We start from the raw sequence: 18161 nt of genomic DNA, 5'->3' as shown, positions 1-18161 counted from the left end.
AAGAAATTTAATAAATAGTGGACATGAAAGAAATTACCCTTCAGATGCTTGAAGCTGCTGGAGGAGGATGATATGGGCGTGACAGAGGAAGTGGTGTGGCTCATTCCACTCTCTCCACTCTAAAATTCAGAGAAATTGTAATTTAATATAACGCTTCCTGCCACAGAACCACAGAACAGAAAGAAAATCCCAGGTAATAGATTGTCTGCAGGAGAGCTAGAATTTAATGTCCAGTCTGTACTTCAACCACCACGTGGATCTGGATAATAGGGCATAGAAATCATGTTAACTAAGATACATTGTTATTATTTGATGAAGACTCTAGACATAAATGATTGAGCTTTGAGTAGTTGCCAGTGGAAAGTATGAGAATTATTTGTGACTAGCAGGAAAGCCTTGATACAAGAAAGCAGTCCCTAATGAATCATAATTGGTGTGATGATGGTAGGATCCTCAGATGATGAAGAAGCAGATGATTAGGATGGGGATGATTTATAAGGGCAAAGAATGAGGTACTAGCTCAAGTTTTCAACGATTTCCTAAGAAGGAGGATTAGGATTAAATAATTCTAGTTAGATAATATTATTTAAGGTTGTTACACCTACTCAAAAACTATAGTCATGTGGCGCATGACGACGGGGATACGTTCTGAGAAATGCATTGTTAGGCAATTTCATCGTTGTGCAAACATCATAGAGTTCACTTACACAAACCTAGGTGGGATAGCCTACTACACATGCAGGCTCTATGTGATAATCTCATGGGACCACCATCATATATGTGGTCCATCATTGACTGAAACATCGTTATGTGGCACATGACTGTACAACAACAAGTATTTGTGGGGGAAACTAACAAATGTCAAGATTTATTCTAATTGTTAAGGTTACACCGTGAACAACACAGAAAAAAATCCCTGCCCTGAATTTTCCCACATGTTTTATTTCGGCTGATTATTTTGATGGCTTGATTAAAAGTGTGGGTAAAAAATGTTAAAAAATTAATTTATTAGAAAAATGTGTTGCAAAGATAGAAATACAATTCTAAGAAAAAAGAAAAATAAAAATTATTTTATGAATTAATTTGACAACTTTAGTTGAGAAATATCTAAGTAAGGACTAGATTCATAACTTGCTATGGGAAACACAGTACTATGTATGCATCAAAATATGGAAAATATGCTGGTCTCCTATAAATATTTTACTAGTAGTTATCTCACTAAAAAAAAAATAATCACTAAAAATCATATTTCACCAAGCAATGGGTAAGATGAATTTCATGGAGAGTGGGTACCAATTTTAATAAGTTGAGTTAGGGGTCAAGCCTCAAAGCAGACAACAGGACACAAGGCCTTTGACAGAGTGTCAGATTTGGTGAACTTTCCAGCAGAGCGACAGCTGGGGCTAATGATTGAATGAGTACAAATTGTCAGTGGAAACGAAACACATTAGTTCCCAACTGCACAGCTTCTTCAGATGTATTTTTTCCAAGTTTGAAATATGTGGAATGGCACTTTGGTAATATCAATTCAAAATTAAGTCAACAGATACTTATTGAGTAACACTACGTTATGTTTATGTCAGCTATGCAGTATAAAATTTAACAAAGCATGAACATATAACATAAAGATATTATAACTCAAATTTTATTGATAAGTTTTCTTCTAAGATTTTCTAATTGATACTGTTAATATTAGAGCGCTTCAAGAACATTTCACATGTGAACTTCATGATCCGCTCTGAGAACATGTTCCTAGAAATAGACTCATTAGAGAGTGAAGTATCAGAGTGGAGGAGGTGATGTGTTTGTGTGCAGTTCTCTGTCTGATGACCTTCTGAGCCATGACACACCTACTGGGTTTTGAAAAACAGATCATCTTTTATTCATCTTTACTTAAGAAATCTTCATTTGGAAAGTAAATGCCAATATTTTAAAAGTTGATTTTTCATATGTTTTTGTTAATCAATGTATAGTAAATTAACTTTTAGCTAATTATTTTCATAGTAAGTTAGTATCGAGCAACTGAAAACTTGTCTAAAGTTATCTTGTCACATTTTTATATGTCAAAAACTATACACATTTGATGTGGCGCTGAAGATACATAGTTTAGTAAGATGAGGATGCTGTTCCCAAGCTCAAGGAATTCACGACCTCATAGGAAAGAGAGATCTATAAATTAGTAATTACAATAGAGTAGAGAAGTATTTTTAGGAGCCATATTATTGCTATGTCAATATAAATGGAAAGGAGAAACGTATATTCCCAGGGTAGTTAGGAATAGCTCGCTTAAATGGTTTCTCTTGACTGTCCCCCCACAAGATGGCCTTGGAAGTCAGAATCCTGTTCTATTTGGTTTTGTAACTGAATCTCCTAGAACTATACCTGACCTATAATGCTTGCTCAGCCAATGAAAAGAAGGAAGGAAGGGAGGGTCGTGATTAGGATTAATCCTTCGTTGGATGACAGTTGATCAGTTTCTGTGATACGATGTCTTAGGAAAATGAACCACAGCTTCTTTAATATTAGTTCTTACTTGTGAAATTAGTTTCTTCTGTTCTTTTCTCGAACCCAGTTGAAATTATTAATGTTAAGACTGGGGTTCAGTCTGACATTTGATTTCCAACAATTGTCTATTAATTTGAAAAAAAAAACAAACTTCTTTCTTAAAGAGGAGGTCAGTTGAAATATTTTCATATTCCAAAGAGTCATATTTATTGGGTTATGTCACTTCTATGATTTGCTTGGTCTTTCAATTTTCAGGTATTTTCTTTTTCCTTTTAGAGTGACCATTTCTATTTTCTTTCTTTAGTCTTTCAACTATATGTTAAGTTCCTATTTGCATTGTGCTGTAAAGAAATTGGTACAGTTTATTGTAGAACGGAATGAAAGAGACCTTAGAGATCATCTGTCCCACCATCCTCTTTTAAAGAGGAAATGACAAAGCTGTGGGAGTTGGAATTCGTCATTGAAGGTCAGATCGTGTGGGGCAGAGTTGAGACGTCAACTCTGGTTTCCTAAATTCCACTATATCTTGTTGCATCTATGTACAATCAAATGTGTATACAGACTCTCTTTGAGTCAGAGTGGGATTTCAAATGGACTAGTTTGATTTGACATTTTCCACAGTGCTATCCTCAATTGGGTCATTCTGCGAATAGCAATGCCTTGGGAAGTATAATATAATGAAGAGTTCCAGTGCGGCATTACAGCTTCCAAGCAAGGGTCCCGAAGGCTGAGCAAAATCCACTTGCCAGCTGAGTTCCTGAACTATTTTTTATCATAATCAGTAAATAGCTAACTTGAAGTTCCATGTGTATATTATTTCTTCACCACACAGATGAAATGCTGTAGGAAATAACATTGTCTCTGTGTATTTCTAGCTAGAACATGCGGATCGAATCTGCGTGGGCCCAGCGGCGTCATCACCTCCCCTAATTACCCGGTTCAGTATGAAGACAACGCTCACTGTGTGTGGGTCATTACCACAACGGATCCAGACAAGGTAAGGCTTTCATTCCCGCCTCTGTAAGCTGGTGCAGGCAACACCGACTCAGCCAACTATTTCAGACGAACAACCTGGTGAGTGTTATGCACCCTTATACTTTGCTGTTTGAATTGAAAGGCTCGTGCTGCATTGTGTGTCTTAGAGCCACTCTAAGATTCTACTGTAAAGTGAGTATTCTCAGTGTGGTTACCTCCTACTGGCTCTGGAAGTTATGTCCCTGTTCTTTTTTTTTTCTTCCAGTTTTACTGAGATATAATTGACAAATAACGTATTAGTTTAAGGTGTACAATATGATGATTTGATATATGTATATATTTGATATGATCACCACAATGAGTCTAGTTAACATCCATCACCACACATGGTTACGAATTTTTTTTCTTGTGATGAGAACTTTTAAGATCTACTCTCTTTGCAACTTTCAAGGATGTAATACAGTATTGTTAGCAATAGTCATTATGCTGTACATTACATTTCCAGAACATATACATCTTATAATTGTAAGTTTTGATGACAACTATTCTAGTAGGCGTGATGTGATATCTCCTTGTAGTTTTGATTTGCATTTCCCTGATGATGAGTGGTGTGGAACATCTTTTCACCTACCTGCTGGCCATTTGAATATCTTCTTTGGAAAAATCTCTCTTCACATCCTCTGCCCGTTTTTTAATTGGATTATTTGTTTTTTGATATTGAGTTGTATGAGTTCTTTATGTATTTTGGATATTAACCCTTCATCAGATAGATGGTTTGAAATATTTTCTCCCATTCCATAGCTTGCGTCTTCATTTTCTTGATGGTTTCCTTTGCTGTGCAGTGTTTGTGTTCTTCCTTCACATATAACACATTTTTCACATATGTTGTCTTTCTCAGCTCAGGTCTCCCCTACTATATGAGAAGATTTCTTAAATAACATAGTATTTCTGCACAGTACTACAAAATATTAGAAATATTCCTACTGTATGCTGATACAATGAACTCTGTCTTTTCAACATTTAAAGACGTTTTTGTTTTTTTATTGTATATGTTTAAAATGCACAAAGTGATGGTTTAATATACATAGACATTGTAAAATAATCACCACAATCAAGCTAATTAACATATCCATCACCTCACATAGTTACTGTGTTTGTTTTCTGGTGGTCAGAACATTTAATATCTGCCCTCTTAGCACATTTCCAGTGTATAGTACAGTATTGTTACCTACTAGCTACCGTGCTATATATTATCACACTATCAGATCTCCAGAACTTGTTCATCTTGCATAACTGAAACTTTGCACCCCGTGACCAACATTCTCCATTTCCCCCACCTCTCAGCTCCTGACACCCCCTGTTCTGCTCTCTGCTTCTGAGTTTGACATTTGAAATTCCTCCTGTAAGTGAGACAGTGTAGTAGTTTGTCTTTCTGTAGCTGGCTTATATTACTTAGCATAATGTCCTCCAGGTCTATCCACGTTGTCATTTTTTTTTCTCAAATCACTGTTCATGGTTTTCTTCTCATCATTTGTATAACTTTTCCTACAAGTAAACAAGCTTCAGGCCTTTTTCCAATTTCCTATTTTAAATACATTTAATAGAATAATGTTTTTCCCCAAAGTAGTAAAAGATGGTGATACCATGTTATTTCTCCATCAGTTTTGCATACACAGTTTGCAATTATGTTACTGCCTATTAAGTCATAGGCCAAGAGAGCACGTTAATAATCATATTTCATTTTCTATAAAATGAATTATTGTTGATTCACTGAATATAGATGCCTACCTGTGAAAAAAGGAAGAAAAAGATAAAATCTTATACTGATTTAATTTTTAAATAAAAACAGTCTGGAAACCAAGTACAGATTTCACTAAAATAAATGATGTTAAAAGGAATATATTTTTAGTGACAGTCATTAAATTTACTGAGCCACACTAATTGCCAATTATTGGGTTATTGCGAACAGTTCTATGTCTAAAATGATCACCTCTCCATTTTTATATTTTATTAATGTATTTGTCAAATTTGTACAGATTTCTCTTAAACCTATTGAGTCCTCAAATCTAGGAGCAAGAAAGTTCTGATTTAGATTCAGTAAAGTCTTCATCATAGACGGCTTTTGATTTTTGTTTGCTTATTTTTGTTCTAAAGTCTCAGTTATTTATGTGAAAATACAAACTTTAATAAGCAGAGTGGGGTGAAAGTTCAGTGTGCTGTAGGCTTTCCTCTTAAACACTGAAGAACTTATGGGCTGCCTTTGTTATCACAAAAGCCTCCACGTTTTATATTGTCTTTCTCTGTATGTTAGAGCCGTATTACCCTAGTATATCAATTCTACTAATCCATACCGTATGTTTTTCCTATATGCTCTTCAATGAATTATTCTTTCAAGTTTTTGTGAAGGGCCTACTATTTGCCAGGCCCTTTTCTCAGCCCTGTAGATACCAGCTCTACCACTTAGAAGCTGTATGAACTAGAACAGGTGGATTAACTTTCTTGAGCCTCGGAAAAGATGTAATAAAAGATGTAATAATGCATTTACTTTTGCGGATGGTTGTGAAGACTACATAATTAAATATGTGTACCTAAGTACGTGCAATATCATTTTCTACTATAAGCTATTATCACGAGCACTGGTAACATAAACAAACATAAGATAAACAGAACAAAACATTAATAATTTAATGACTGTTTACCAAGCCATCTCATTAATTTGTCCAAAGAAGGGTTTTGTGTAAATCTGCATTAAAAATAGAGAGCATGTTACTAGTTTAGAGGTAATTCGTTTTATTGCTTTCTGCATTTACACACTTTAAAAAAAAATTAGTATGCTCTGTTTGTTTGGTTTCCAGCAAGTTAAATCATATGACATTGAAATCTAGAAAAGACCTGAAGGTTACACCGTAGAGCATTAGGGAGGAGGTAGTAAAACAGTCAGGTTTGTTTGCTTTGCAGATATATTAGGTGTTGAATTGAATTAATGGTAAAGGAATTGCATCCATTTCCATGGGGGTCCAAACAAAAACAGATGTTTTATATCATAGGGATAGAGATATAATCAGGGCCAAAAGTATCTGGTTGGGGAATTTGCAAAATACTAGGATTGTGTTACTTTTGCAATTTGGGAGGCAGGGGAACCTCTTTTCTTGGATGCTTTTTTTTTTTTTTTTAAATATATAGCTAGAAGGAATTAATGAGATTAAATCAAGGCGATGGGTCAGTTACTTTCTATATGTTTCTTGTGGTTCTATGAAAATTCCATGAATCTATCACAAAGAAAACCCATGAAAGTAGAGGCTACATGAAGGCAGAAAAGCCACTCGGTGAAAGGGCAGCGAATCCACTGTCCGTTCGCCGTCTGTTCCGTTGCACAAGCACTGCTATGCCACACGTCCATCCTCTCAGTCGTCCTGTTACGTCTGCGGTGTTAGCACCGCACCTCAGCTGCTCCTGGAACCTCACTTTCTGGCCCTGGGCTCTGCCTCACACCTGTGAGGCCTTCAGTAGTCCCCTTTGTCAACATGACACAGGCACAAACCTGGAGTGACCGGAAGTCATCCCCCCCCTTCGCACACGGAGCACTGGGCACAGATTCTCCCCTCTAAGGTGTGCCAGACAGAGTGTTTGAGGTGCGTTCTTCACAGCTCTGCAGACCGTCCTTGGCGTGACAGGGCCAGGTGCCAGCTGGGGAGCTGGCTCAGTGGATGATCACACCCATGGATGGGCTTTCTCTTCTCAGCCCCTTTCTCCCAATTCCCTTGGGAGCATTCCCAAATGAATGAGCTGCAAGCAAAGCTATGCTTTTGGGGGAAACTCATGATAAGACAAACAGAGCACTGGCAATAATGAAACCTCTGTACATGAGCCTTTGCTGTTGAGAAGGAAATGCGCAGTGATAGCTTTTAAGGAGGAGGGGAGGGAGGCAGAGTTGGGAATCTACTGCAGTGTCCCAAGTGAGAATTGATGAGGTCTGAAATAGAGCAGGCTCGATGGGCGTGGTGAAGGAGAAAAGAGTCCCAGAGGTGTCTCAGCCGTAGTCAGCAAGATGTGGTAACCGGTGGACTATGGGGAGAGGGGGAAGGAGAACAGGCGGTTGCTTTTTAATCTTTTGGTTGACGTGATGTCCTCCTGGCCTTGCACTGCAGGCCTGTGAGTGAAGGGGAAGAGGAGGAGTCAAGAATGGCTTGGAGGTGAGTGGTGAGCCCTTACAGAATGAGTGTAGGTTCCAGGCCCCCATGGGTGTCCTGGCCTACACCTGCAGTCTTCGCATCATTATTAAGTACGCCCTTCTTTGATTCTGCAGTTTGTTCCAGTTTGGAACAGTAGATTCTAAGTTCTCCCTACCTTGAGCCAGGGAAAGGGCCTCAGAAACCAGTTTTTTGTGGTAAAAGATCATGAGTTTGGTTTTAGGCATAAGAAGAGTGAGGTGCCTTCCTGGTACCAAAGTGGATATAACTAGTAGAGGTAAGTTTAGAATTCACAAGGGTGGTGTTAGCTGCTGAAACCTGGGATCTGCATGGCGGCATGCAGAGAAGCCAAATAGCGTCAAAGAGAATCATGCTTAGGGAATTCTTTTCCTCTTAGGGCCTGTGGAGTGTGGGCTGGGCCTCCCGTATAATGAATGATACTGATCTCTGCAACCATAAGTACCGTGTAAAGACATACTAACATATAAAACTCTTCTGTATGGATGAGGTGGAATACCCATGGTGTTCCAATGGGGAAAGCAGTGGCTCCAAGTAAATCTTTAGGTAATTTTATTAACACCCTCCCAATATTTTCAAAATTCATTTAAATCCAGATTACATATGGATAATCATAAATATTTTCCTATATGCAAGATATACCTATATATCTGAGTTTCTCTTTCCTTCCTGCACATACTAGAGTAATTGAAATCTCTGTGTAAATAAAGGAAGCTTAGGGTTCCTGTTGTCTAAACCCTTTACCTGACAGGGAGGAAGCTGAAATCTAGAGAAGGTAAACTACTCGTCTAAGACTGCACAGCTGTTTTTCTCCTATTACCGGATAAAAACATGTTTTATTTTCATTGTACTGTGATAGCACTTCATTAGCTTTCTTCTTCCTGGAAGAAGAGATATTTCTTTTTTCACTTATCTATTCCATTATCACTTTAATGAGTACTGTAGGAAATGAAATAGGTTCTTCATTGTGTCAACAGGATGTTTTTGGCTGTGGCTAAAAGAAGGGCTGACTAAAAGCCAGAAGTTTTTAGGGAAACATGATTTCATGTAACCAAAGGGCAGAGCCACAGAGATTCCAGGTATAATTCAGGAGCTCAGGTGTTTACCTTTTTTTTCTGCTCCGCCATCCAGAAGAGTGATGATGTCTACCCTCAGGTCACAAGATGGCTGCAACACAGTCATGTTCAACAAAGAAATGAGGCATGTCTTTCTTAGAAATGGGAGAAATTTTCTAGAATGTCCCCAGCAACCTTCTCTTCGGGTGCAATTGAGTCAAATGCCCATGGTCTGACACTGAGGAAGCCAGAGGAAAGAACCATCTGGAAGCTAGAAGAAAGGGCAGATGGTTATGGGTAACCAGTCATGTCTACCACATGCAGACAAGCAAACTGTCAAGAAGGAGGTTTTGGTTATCGCCAGATTCATCTTTTATGATGTTTCGAATCACATTATTTTCTTGTTTTACCAGACAGCAGTGGGCTAAAATTAGTTAAAACTCATGAGATATGTTCTTTGACATTTTGAAGTTGAGATTTAAACTGCAAAATGACAAATAAAATAGTGAATTTATGCAGTTTGGGTTTGTACATTTCTCTCATTTTAGAAGTTTCACTTTCACTTTCGTCTTTGTGTACATTTACATAGAATATTGTAAAGAATTTGTAAAGATTTTATTGTTTCTGAACACTCAACAATTAACAAGTTAATTTTCAGGAATCTTGTGTTGTACTGAGTCAGAAAATTCTTGGCCTTTCTTCATTTATGTTGGTGAAATGTTCACAGAAGAAATGAGACCTTCCAGATTGATACCCACACACACCAACACTCTTGCTAGAGCACCACTTAGACACCTGAAGGCATCTCAATTAAGCAGAATTACCATCCAAATTAAGCAGCAGTCGTTGCCATTAAGTATAATTAGGCTTAATTTGATTCCTTGGGAGACATTCCAAATAAGGGAGTTTTCCGATGAAACGCATGGTGATGAGGGTACACTACGTATTGAGCATAAGAGAAAAGAAGAGTTAAGTAAAGGGGTCCGGACAGGGACTCCCGCTAGAAGCATGAACAGAGAGTTCTAGATAAGAAGTGTCAATACACCTCGATTTGTATGTTTGATGTACTTAACTTTAAAGAAATAATAGAAAACTAAAATCAATTTTCAAAGTCAATTAGAGATTAGTTAATAAACTCCTCTTTTGTTGGGCAATAACCTCTCATGATGATTTGTATTCCTTCCTGATCTTATTTCTGCTTTGCCTGTTATATAGCCAGTGACACGTGTCAGTTTATGCCAAGTGTTAACATCAAATTGTTCCTTCAAAATAATTTCTGTGGGAAGCTCAGAGTGTCTCTTAGTAACGCATATTACAATTTATAATATTGTGGAATGTCAAGTTAAAAGCAATACTAGAAATCCATTTATTTGTATACATGTTAACATATGTACTTCTCCTAATATTATGTATAAATATAATACACATTATATGAATATATACCATAATATATATTATATATAGTATGTATGTTAATATAATATATATTAGGAGAACCTGCTGTGTGAGCAGAAAGTATTAAAAAAAAAAAAAAACACTTCCTAAAGAAGATTAAATTATTGTAGAAGCTGGTTTCTAAACTCTCAATTATAATTGCTCTTGCCATACTAATTAGTAAAGAGTCAACAAAAATTAATACAGTAATAAGATACTTATTAATCTATTTCATTGTAAACACATTCAACAGCTCATCTTTTCTCAGATGAAACTCTTGATGACACTTGTGATCTAATTCTTAAGAAAGTAATATATGGTTGGTGAGCTACAGATTATGGAAATTATAAGCAAATGCTCTCAAAAATCCATCCCTGGGGTTTTCATTCAAAAGATTAAACATATCACGGAAGACAGCTTTCCCTGGAATCATTTTATATATGGATATCTGGGTATATGTGTGTGCGTGTATATATACATATATATTTTTTTCAAATACATTCTGTGATAACATAATTTCAGTACCTAATTTTAATCTGAGCTCCTTAGAGGATATTTTTGTTGGTGCTAAACTCTGAGAATTTAAATGATTTAAAGCATTTAAATTTTGTCTTCCTTTGTCCAGGCTGCTATAACAAAATGTCACAAACCGCCAGTGGTTTATAAACAACAGAAATTTATTGCCCACAGTTCTGGATATTGGAAGTCTGACATCCAGGTCCCAGTATGGTCAAGTTCTGGCAAGGACCCTCCTCCAGGTTGCAGAATGGTGACTTCTCGCTGTGTCCTCACATGACAGAAGGGGCGAGGGAGCTCTCTGGGGCCTCTTTTTTTTTTTTTTTTAATTTTTTGTTTATTGCAGTAACATTGGTTTATAACATTGTAAAAATTTCAGGTGTACATCACTGTACTTCTATTTCTGCATAGATTACATCATGTTCACCACCAAAATACTAATTACAACCCATCACCACACACATGTACCGAATTATCCCTTTCACCCTCCTCCCTCCCCACTTCCCCTCTGGTAACCACCAATCCAATCTCTGTCCCTATGTGTTTGTTTACTGTTGTTATTATCTACTACTTAATGAAGGAAATCATACGGTATTTGATCTTCTCCCTCTGACTTGTTTCACTTTGCATTATACCCTCAATGTCCATCCATGTTGTCACAAATGGCTGGATTTCATCGTTTCTTATGGCTGAGTAGTATTCCATTGTGTATATATACCACATCTTCTTTATCCATTCGTCCCTTGATGGGCACTTAGGTTGCTTCCAAGTCTTGGCTATTGTGAATAATGCTGCAATGAACACAGGGGTGCATGTACCATAAGGGCACTAATCCCATTTAAGAGAGCTCACCCCTCATAACCTAGCCATCTCCCAAAGGCTCCGCTTCCCGAGACCACCACATTGGCGGTTAGGCTTTCAATATATGAATTTGAGGGATGCAATAATTCAGACCATAGCAAACTTTTAACTAAATAAATGCTCAAAAATTCATTAAATTGTTTCATTAGGCAAGCGAATATCAACAACTAAATAACCCTCATAAACACCTTCCTATGTGTCTTCAAAAATCCCATTGTACATTACATGCAGTGGAAATTATAAAGTTAGTTTGACATGGATTAAGTCAACAAATACTCAGAGACACATACAATTCTTCTCGCCACACCCTACCTGTCCAATTTTGTAAAAAAATCATGTGAGTTCTCCCCACACTCATTTGATGCTTCCGCATTCAATTGGCACCTAAGCATCTTGGTCTCTCCATTAGGGAAACAGACACAGTACATCCATATGTTGTGTCCAGAAAACAGGACAGTCATAGATGGGGAGGAACCCAACTCTATGGAGGGATCAAGATCACTTTATAGGAGAAAGGGAGGGTGTGTGGAAGTTTTTCAAGGAGAAGGTCAAGTTATAGGAGCACACGAAGGAAAGGAGGCTGAGGGAATGAAGTGACAGCAAGAGGAGGTGGGTATTTCTGGAATAAGACAGGAAAGTGGATATAACCAGTCCTTTCTGACAGTTACGAATTGCTTGGGAGTATTGCTGGTTAATAAGATTAGAAATCTGAGCTGATGCCCAATCAGTAAGAAATTACAGGCATTGTCAGTAAACCCTCAAATCCTTTGTGGAGCAAGGAAGGTGGGGCAGCTGGTGGAGACAGCCAGGGATGAGAACCTGAGGTCACAAAGGAGATGTGGCCAGTAGGCTGAGGCATCCAGAGTAATGTCAAGAGACATCTCTAGGCTGTGCTTGAGGGTGTGAATCCTCTTACACCATCTACCAGCTGTGTGATTGAGACAAACATCTCACCACATTGAGCCTCTGAATTTCCTTATGGTGTTAATAGCACCAGCCTTTTAAGGTCATTGTAAAGACTATAAAATCAGCGTAAAGCACCTAGAACATTGTCTGCCAAATGCTAAGTCCCCCCCCCCTTCCCTTCACTATTATTATTAATGCCTAGATTCAATAAGACATAAATGGGGCCCTGAAGAACAGGTAAAGGCTTTAAATTTTATGCTAGTGGCAATGGGTGTCCATATAGGATTCTGAGGACAGGAATGACGTTCTAATATATGTCTTAGAGGCTTCTGCCAAGTCAGGTGGACAGATTTGAAGGGCAAACGATTGGAAGCAGGAAAAATCAGGGTTTTATTATAATTATGAAGACGACATGAGCCTAAATCAGGACAATGGCATAAGGTTTGGAGAGAAGAAAATTGACTTGAGAGAGATTTAAGGGATGGGTCATTAGTCAGAGCAATGTGTGCATTTATATTATACCTTCTATTTAATGAAAAACTCTTAAGATCTAACGAAACATCTGAAAAGTTGCCCTATATTTAATGCTTGTAAGAAAATCCAACTGTTATCAGACCTCTGATAAAGGGGGAAGGGGCATTACATTCTTTTAATATTCAGCGGATTTTTTTACATAATTTGAAGTAACAAATTCTTACAGATATAGAAAAGGCATTCATTTACATTCAGATTATTTTAAAGTTAAGGTAGAACTAAATTTATGTGTAATAGTTAAGATGTTTTAAAATGGAATTTGAATAAATATAGTTCAGTAGATTTTATTTACCCATTAGGGGATTCACAGATTGGTGGAGAGGCAGAAATTAGATGTGTGATTACCTGCTGTAACACTGTATGAAGCATCCTTGTCGTTTCCATCACAGATGCCTTCCCAGCCCAGAAGTGATGATGGGATCAATTTAACTGCCCATTCACTTCTCTTCTATGTCACTGAATGCTGTTGAGGAAATTCAGGTTCCCTGCCAACTTTCTTTCCCTGCACATTAACAATACTTCCTTAGTTCTTCTTGGCCATCATTGTTAATCTTATGTTATTGATTCATTATTTTGTCCTTGTCAACTCTCCAATCTATCCATCTCTCCCTGCCAGCCCTTTTATTATCAACGTCTTCCCCATTATCATTCTTTAATATTTGAAACTTTTTTCATGAACTGAGTTTGGCTTTTGGGACTATTTCCTTCTCAAGTCTGTAATCGCCCTTCTCAATATCCTTTCTTTTCTGTCACATGGGCACCTGCATTCTCTTCTTTCTGCTAAATTGATTTTCTCATAACACTCCAATTCTTGACTTCTTAAACAAGATTTACTTATTTTTATCATCTCCTCTGGGTACTCCAAAATAAAATAGAAAACAAGGTCCATGCTCTTGATTTGTTTGCATCTTTAAGCCGAAACATGAATTTCACACAGGCACATGTATATGTGTATACATACATACGCTCACACACACAATGGAGACAGCATTTTTAGCAAGGTAATCTGTCAGCAGTGTGCAGAGTACAGTAAACAGGTAGAGAATGACTGCAGAGATGTAGACAGAGGATCCAGCTCCATTTAGTCGGTGTGCGTAAAGGAGGCTTGAGGCTGATTCAGTGGTTACGTATAGAAATGGAGAAGTTAAAATGTCCAGGCTTCGCTGCTGTGGGTAAAGTCCACAGGATCTACCGAGTGTTTTTATTTTTAAATAAAAGTAGCTTGAAAAGAGGAACTTCATAGTTACATGTTCAGAATACAAAAGAATGAATGGATGGATGAATCTTAGAATGAGTGAGTCTTAGTCCTCATGACAGAAAGGTGGAAAAGATTTATTTGTTTTGTTTTTATTTATTTGTTTGTTGTTATTTTGTTTTCTGTGAGTGCTGTGTGTGTGTGTGTGTGTGTGTAGTTTATGATAAATGGAGACAGAAATAACCATTTTCCTCGATGTTCTGAAGATGCCCTACTTACTTATTCCTGTCCCCAGGTAGCTTTGCAGGTCTTAGAAGTAAGTGGTCGCCTGTCTTTGCCTTTTAATACGTATTACCTACTCACTCTCTGCATTTAAACACGTTTCCTTTTCATTTTTCTTCTTTTTAGTGCTTTTCTTATTTAAACACATTAGTAATTATGTGAGTAGGAAAAATAAAACAAAAGTTATTGATTCAGCAAATTTTTGAGCCACACGTTCTTTTAGATAGTTGGGAAAGAGCAGTGAATAGAGCAGCTGAAATCTCTGCTTGCATGGATATACCACTGTAGAGAGAAAAGAGAGAAAATCAATCCAACTCAGTATATTCAAGTGGTGGCCAGTAATCTCATGACAATGAGACAGGATAGAGAAATAATTTATTGAGAATATTTAGACATTTATAAAATAAAGAAAAAAATGAAAACTTTGCAGAAGCCCTACTACCACCCAGATGTAACCACTATTTTTGTTTTAATCTATGGTCTCCTGATCTGATATACACAGATCCTGATATAGCAAAAAATGAGATCACACTCTAAACGCTTTTATGTCAACCTGTTAAGGGACAAAGGGAAAAGTATTCAGGAGTAAAGTAGAGGAAACTGTGCTTTGTTTTACTACCTTTGATTGTAAACACCTCCATACTTCAAGCGTTTCCACTGAAGGATGAGAAATGATCAAATCCCCCAAAATAGAGGGAAAAAAATCCCCAAACAAATAATAGATTTATGTGACCAATTCTTGACTTGCTCAGAGCTAAAATTAAACATCATATCTTATTTTTTAAAAGAGTTTTTTATTTGTTTATTTCTTAGTGGTACAAAACATAATGGTACATCTTAGGAATCTTAGATTTGAATGAAATAAGTTATTTCAATTCTCTTTTGCAAGCAAGCCTAAGTCTACGTCTTTGAATTCCTGGTCTCTCGAACAGTGGATGGCATATAGTGAGGGCCAAGACGTGATACTGAATTAATGGCTGTAATAATGACCAAGCATGTGTTGTTTTATATCACTGGGGAGGCAGAGAAAGTAGTGATATCATTGTTTTTTGTCTTTTTTTTAAAATATATATAGAGCTATCTCCAAGCCACCAATCCTACAAATCTACATATTATTTGAGTCTTAAAAATGGCCAAATATATTGTGCTGGTATGTTTCCAGATAAACCACACATTATTTTCTTAGAAAGGTCTGTTGCTGTAACACAAAAGGCGCATGTGTCACTGTGCAGCTCAATAGTGGTTGATATTTTGCAAGCAGTTGGCTTCCCCATATTGTGTTGCTTCCATTGGCTCTTCTGTATTTTTGACAGCTCCCATTACCCAGAGGTTCCCACCAAGATACAGATTTAAAAAGAGAATATTCCAGGGGTCTGGATACTGTGTTCTGCTTGTCTTCACATCCTCTAAGTGATGCTTGACATGTGTACCTGAAAGACCGTGTTAATGACCTGGTAATTGTTTTTACGGGTTTGCACTCAAGTGTGAAGTGTATTGATAGCTGTCAGCAGTGGAGGAGGCCCCTGGCCTGGAGAGGAGAAGGGAGCCACACTGATTTTTACCCCTCTGGTGATCTCTCTGTGGTCAGTGCTGAGCAGCTGTACTTGAAATTGAATAAACCTCCAAGGTAGGAGAAGTGCAATGTTACGTCATACCTTTCTTTCAAAGGTGCTTACAATGGAGAAATACAATTATTATTATTTTCATTAATGGGAGACATATCCTGCACCCTCTTCACTGTTTTTGTGGCTTCCTTGAAGTCAATGGAGTGATTTTGAATTTTTCTGTTTGTAATAGGATTTTTTTGTTGTTGTTGAAAAAAAGGCTTATATCTCGTTGGACACGTTTTGCTAAAGGACTGAACCAATTCTATCATCTCAGAGGATCACTTCTAAATTCTAACATGGTGAACAAAATGCTCTTAATTAAATATTTCATGTTTTTACAATTCATTGAGGGCATTTATGATTGCGAATAGTTCCAATGCCTGGTGCTGTTGGGTGTTGTGAGGATTGTTATGCAGCAAGTGTATACACAGAATGATACAGATTTTAGAATATCCAGAGCATAACTTTGTTAGCTACATTCATATCTTACTTGATTTGTCCTTGGTCGGGATTGAAATCACCAGTTCTAACATTCTCCCATTTAACCTTGGGAAAACAGGATCCATTCAAATATTTACTTTATGGAAACAGTTTTAATATCACATTTGACTGACTTGCAGAGCCCTATACAGATATAGTATTATTAAAATGCTCAACTATATATATTTCATGGAAAAATGTATGGCACCAAGTTGTGCATCTTACAACCATACACACACACACACACACACACATATGCATAAGTATATAGATAATTAAATGAGTGGAAAATGGAAGAGAAAATTCAAATTATCATTGGCACATATTTGCAAAAGACACCTGTAAATTAAAAGTTATCAGAAGCAATTATATCTACACATACATATATATTTTAAATTTATATGTAAAACAAGTTTATCTTGAAGTAGGATTAAAGAAAATGAGCTACGATTATGTAAAATGTTCAGTGAAGCAAAGCTTTCATAAGTTCCTTTGGATGTGTAATTTTCAAAACGGAGCTCATGTATACAACTTAAATTGTGAGGCACCCATGCTTTGCCTCCACCTCTCTGCCTTGTCGGAGCCTTGCGGGCCCCCATCGACCCTCAGGTGGGCGAGTGGGAGAATTGGCTAAATCCTTGGGAATAGCGTTCAGGCTGTGATCTTCAATTACCATTCTACATATGCCCTGGTTACGTCTGGGAATGGAATGAAAACATCCATGTGGCTCTGCATTGGAAAAATTTACCAAATCCTCTCACTTGCTTCTGGACCCCCAACCACACACCCTACCCCAGTTAACCAGCACTGCTCCCTAAAGCTGTCCTGTTCCCCTCCACCTGCCCTGAAGCGTTTCGCACCCCTCTGCTGTGTTCTGGCCCGGGCTTTGCTCACAGTTTCATGAAGCTTGCCGTGCTTCCTTCTCCATGGGCCCTGCTGCCGTCCCTGCTGACAGCTCTCCACAGGGCCTCCATCAGCTTCACTCTGCCTGTGAATCGCTTTTCCACAACATTCCTCCACCTCCTCCTAGTACTTGATAACACCACGGACGTTCTGGGTTCTGCCCCCCATGGCTCCTTCTAACCACTTGTTAGGTCATTGCTCAAGTGTTTTCCCTGACTGTATCACAGCCGTTGGTTGGCGTCCTGTTTTTCTGGTTGTGGGACTCTCAGCCTTCCTACATCTGGCTCTCTTGACGTATTGTTCAAATCACTTCTGCTCCCTTTGTAGATTTGCTCTCCCCCGGATATTTTCCATCTGTGGAAGTTCTGCAGCTTTCAGCATTCCAGTGAACATAACCAGGTTAAGATAACAACTCTAACCCACTCAGGGAAATCCAGGTGCCACCATCTGTTGGCTGTTTCTGCTGACTGGTCAGTTAGTCTTTTGACTAACCACAATGTTGAGGTTGTTACCGGAATTATAGTGTCAGGTTCTCCTCATGGCATGAACTGCGGGGCTACCTGGAAGTCTATGTCCTTCCCTCCGTTCTGACCTCTCTTCACCTCAATACTGGGTTCCTCCAGGGGTGAGCTCCCCGCCCTCCCAGCTCTGGCCTTTCGCCATACTCCAGGGCAGTTTGCTCTGGCCGCCATCTTCCTCA

At 38.0% G+C, this 18161-nt stretch overlaps 1 protein-coding gene across 1 annotated transcript in view; it reads left to right on the top strand.

Annotated features, from left to right (window-relative positions):
• The window catches only part of CSMD1 (CUB and Sushi multiple domains 1), a 1554536-nt gene that overhangs the window by 1004162 nt on the left and 532213 nt on the right, over positions 1 to 18161 (top strand). Inside the window, exon 11 of the mRNA XM_058524846.1 lies at positions 3381 to 3502. Within this exon, the coding sequence (XP_058380829.1) occupies positions 3381 to 3502 (122 nt within the window). The remainder of the gene's footprint in view (positions 1 to 3380; positions 3503 to 18161) is intronic.

Source organism: Diceros bicornis, chromosome 29, assembly GCF_020826845.1.
Source record: "Diceros bicornis minor isolate mBicDic1 chromosome 29, mDicBic1.mat.cur, whole genome shotgun sequence".
NCBI classification, from domain to species: Eukaryota; Metazoa; Chordata; class Mammalia; order Perissodactyla; family Rhinocerotidae; genus Diceros; species Diceros bicornis.
Note: the sequence above shows the minus strand (reverse complement) of the source record. Positions and strands in the feature narration are given on the sequence as shown.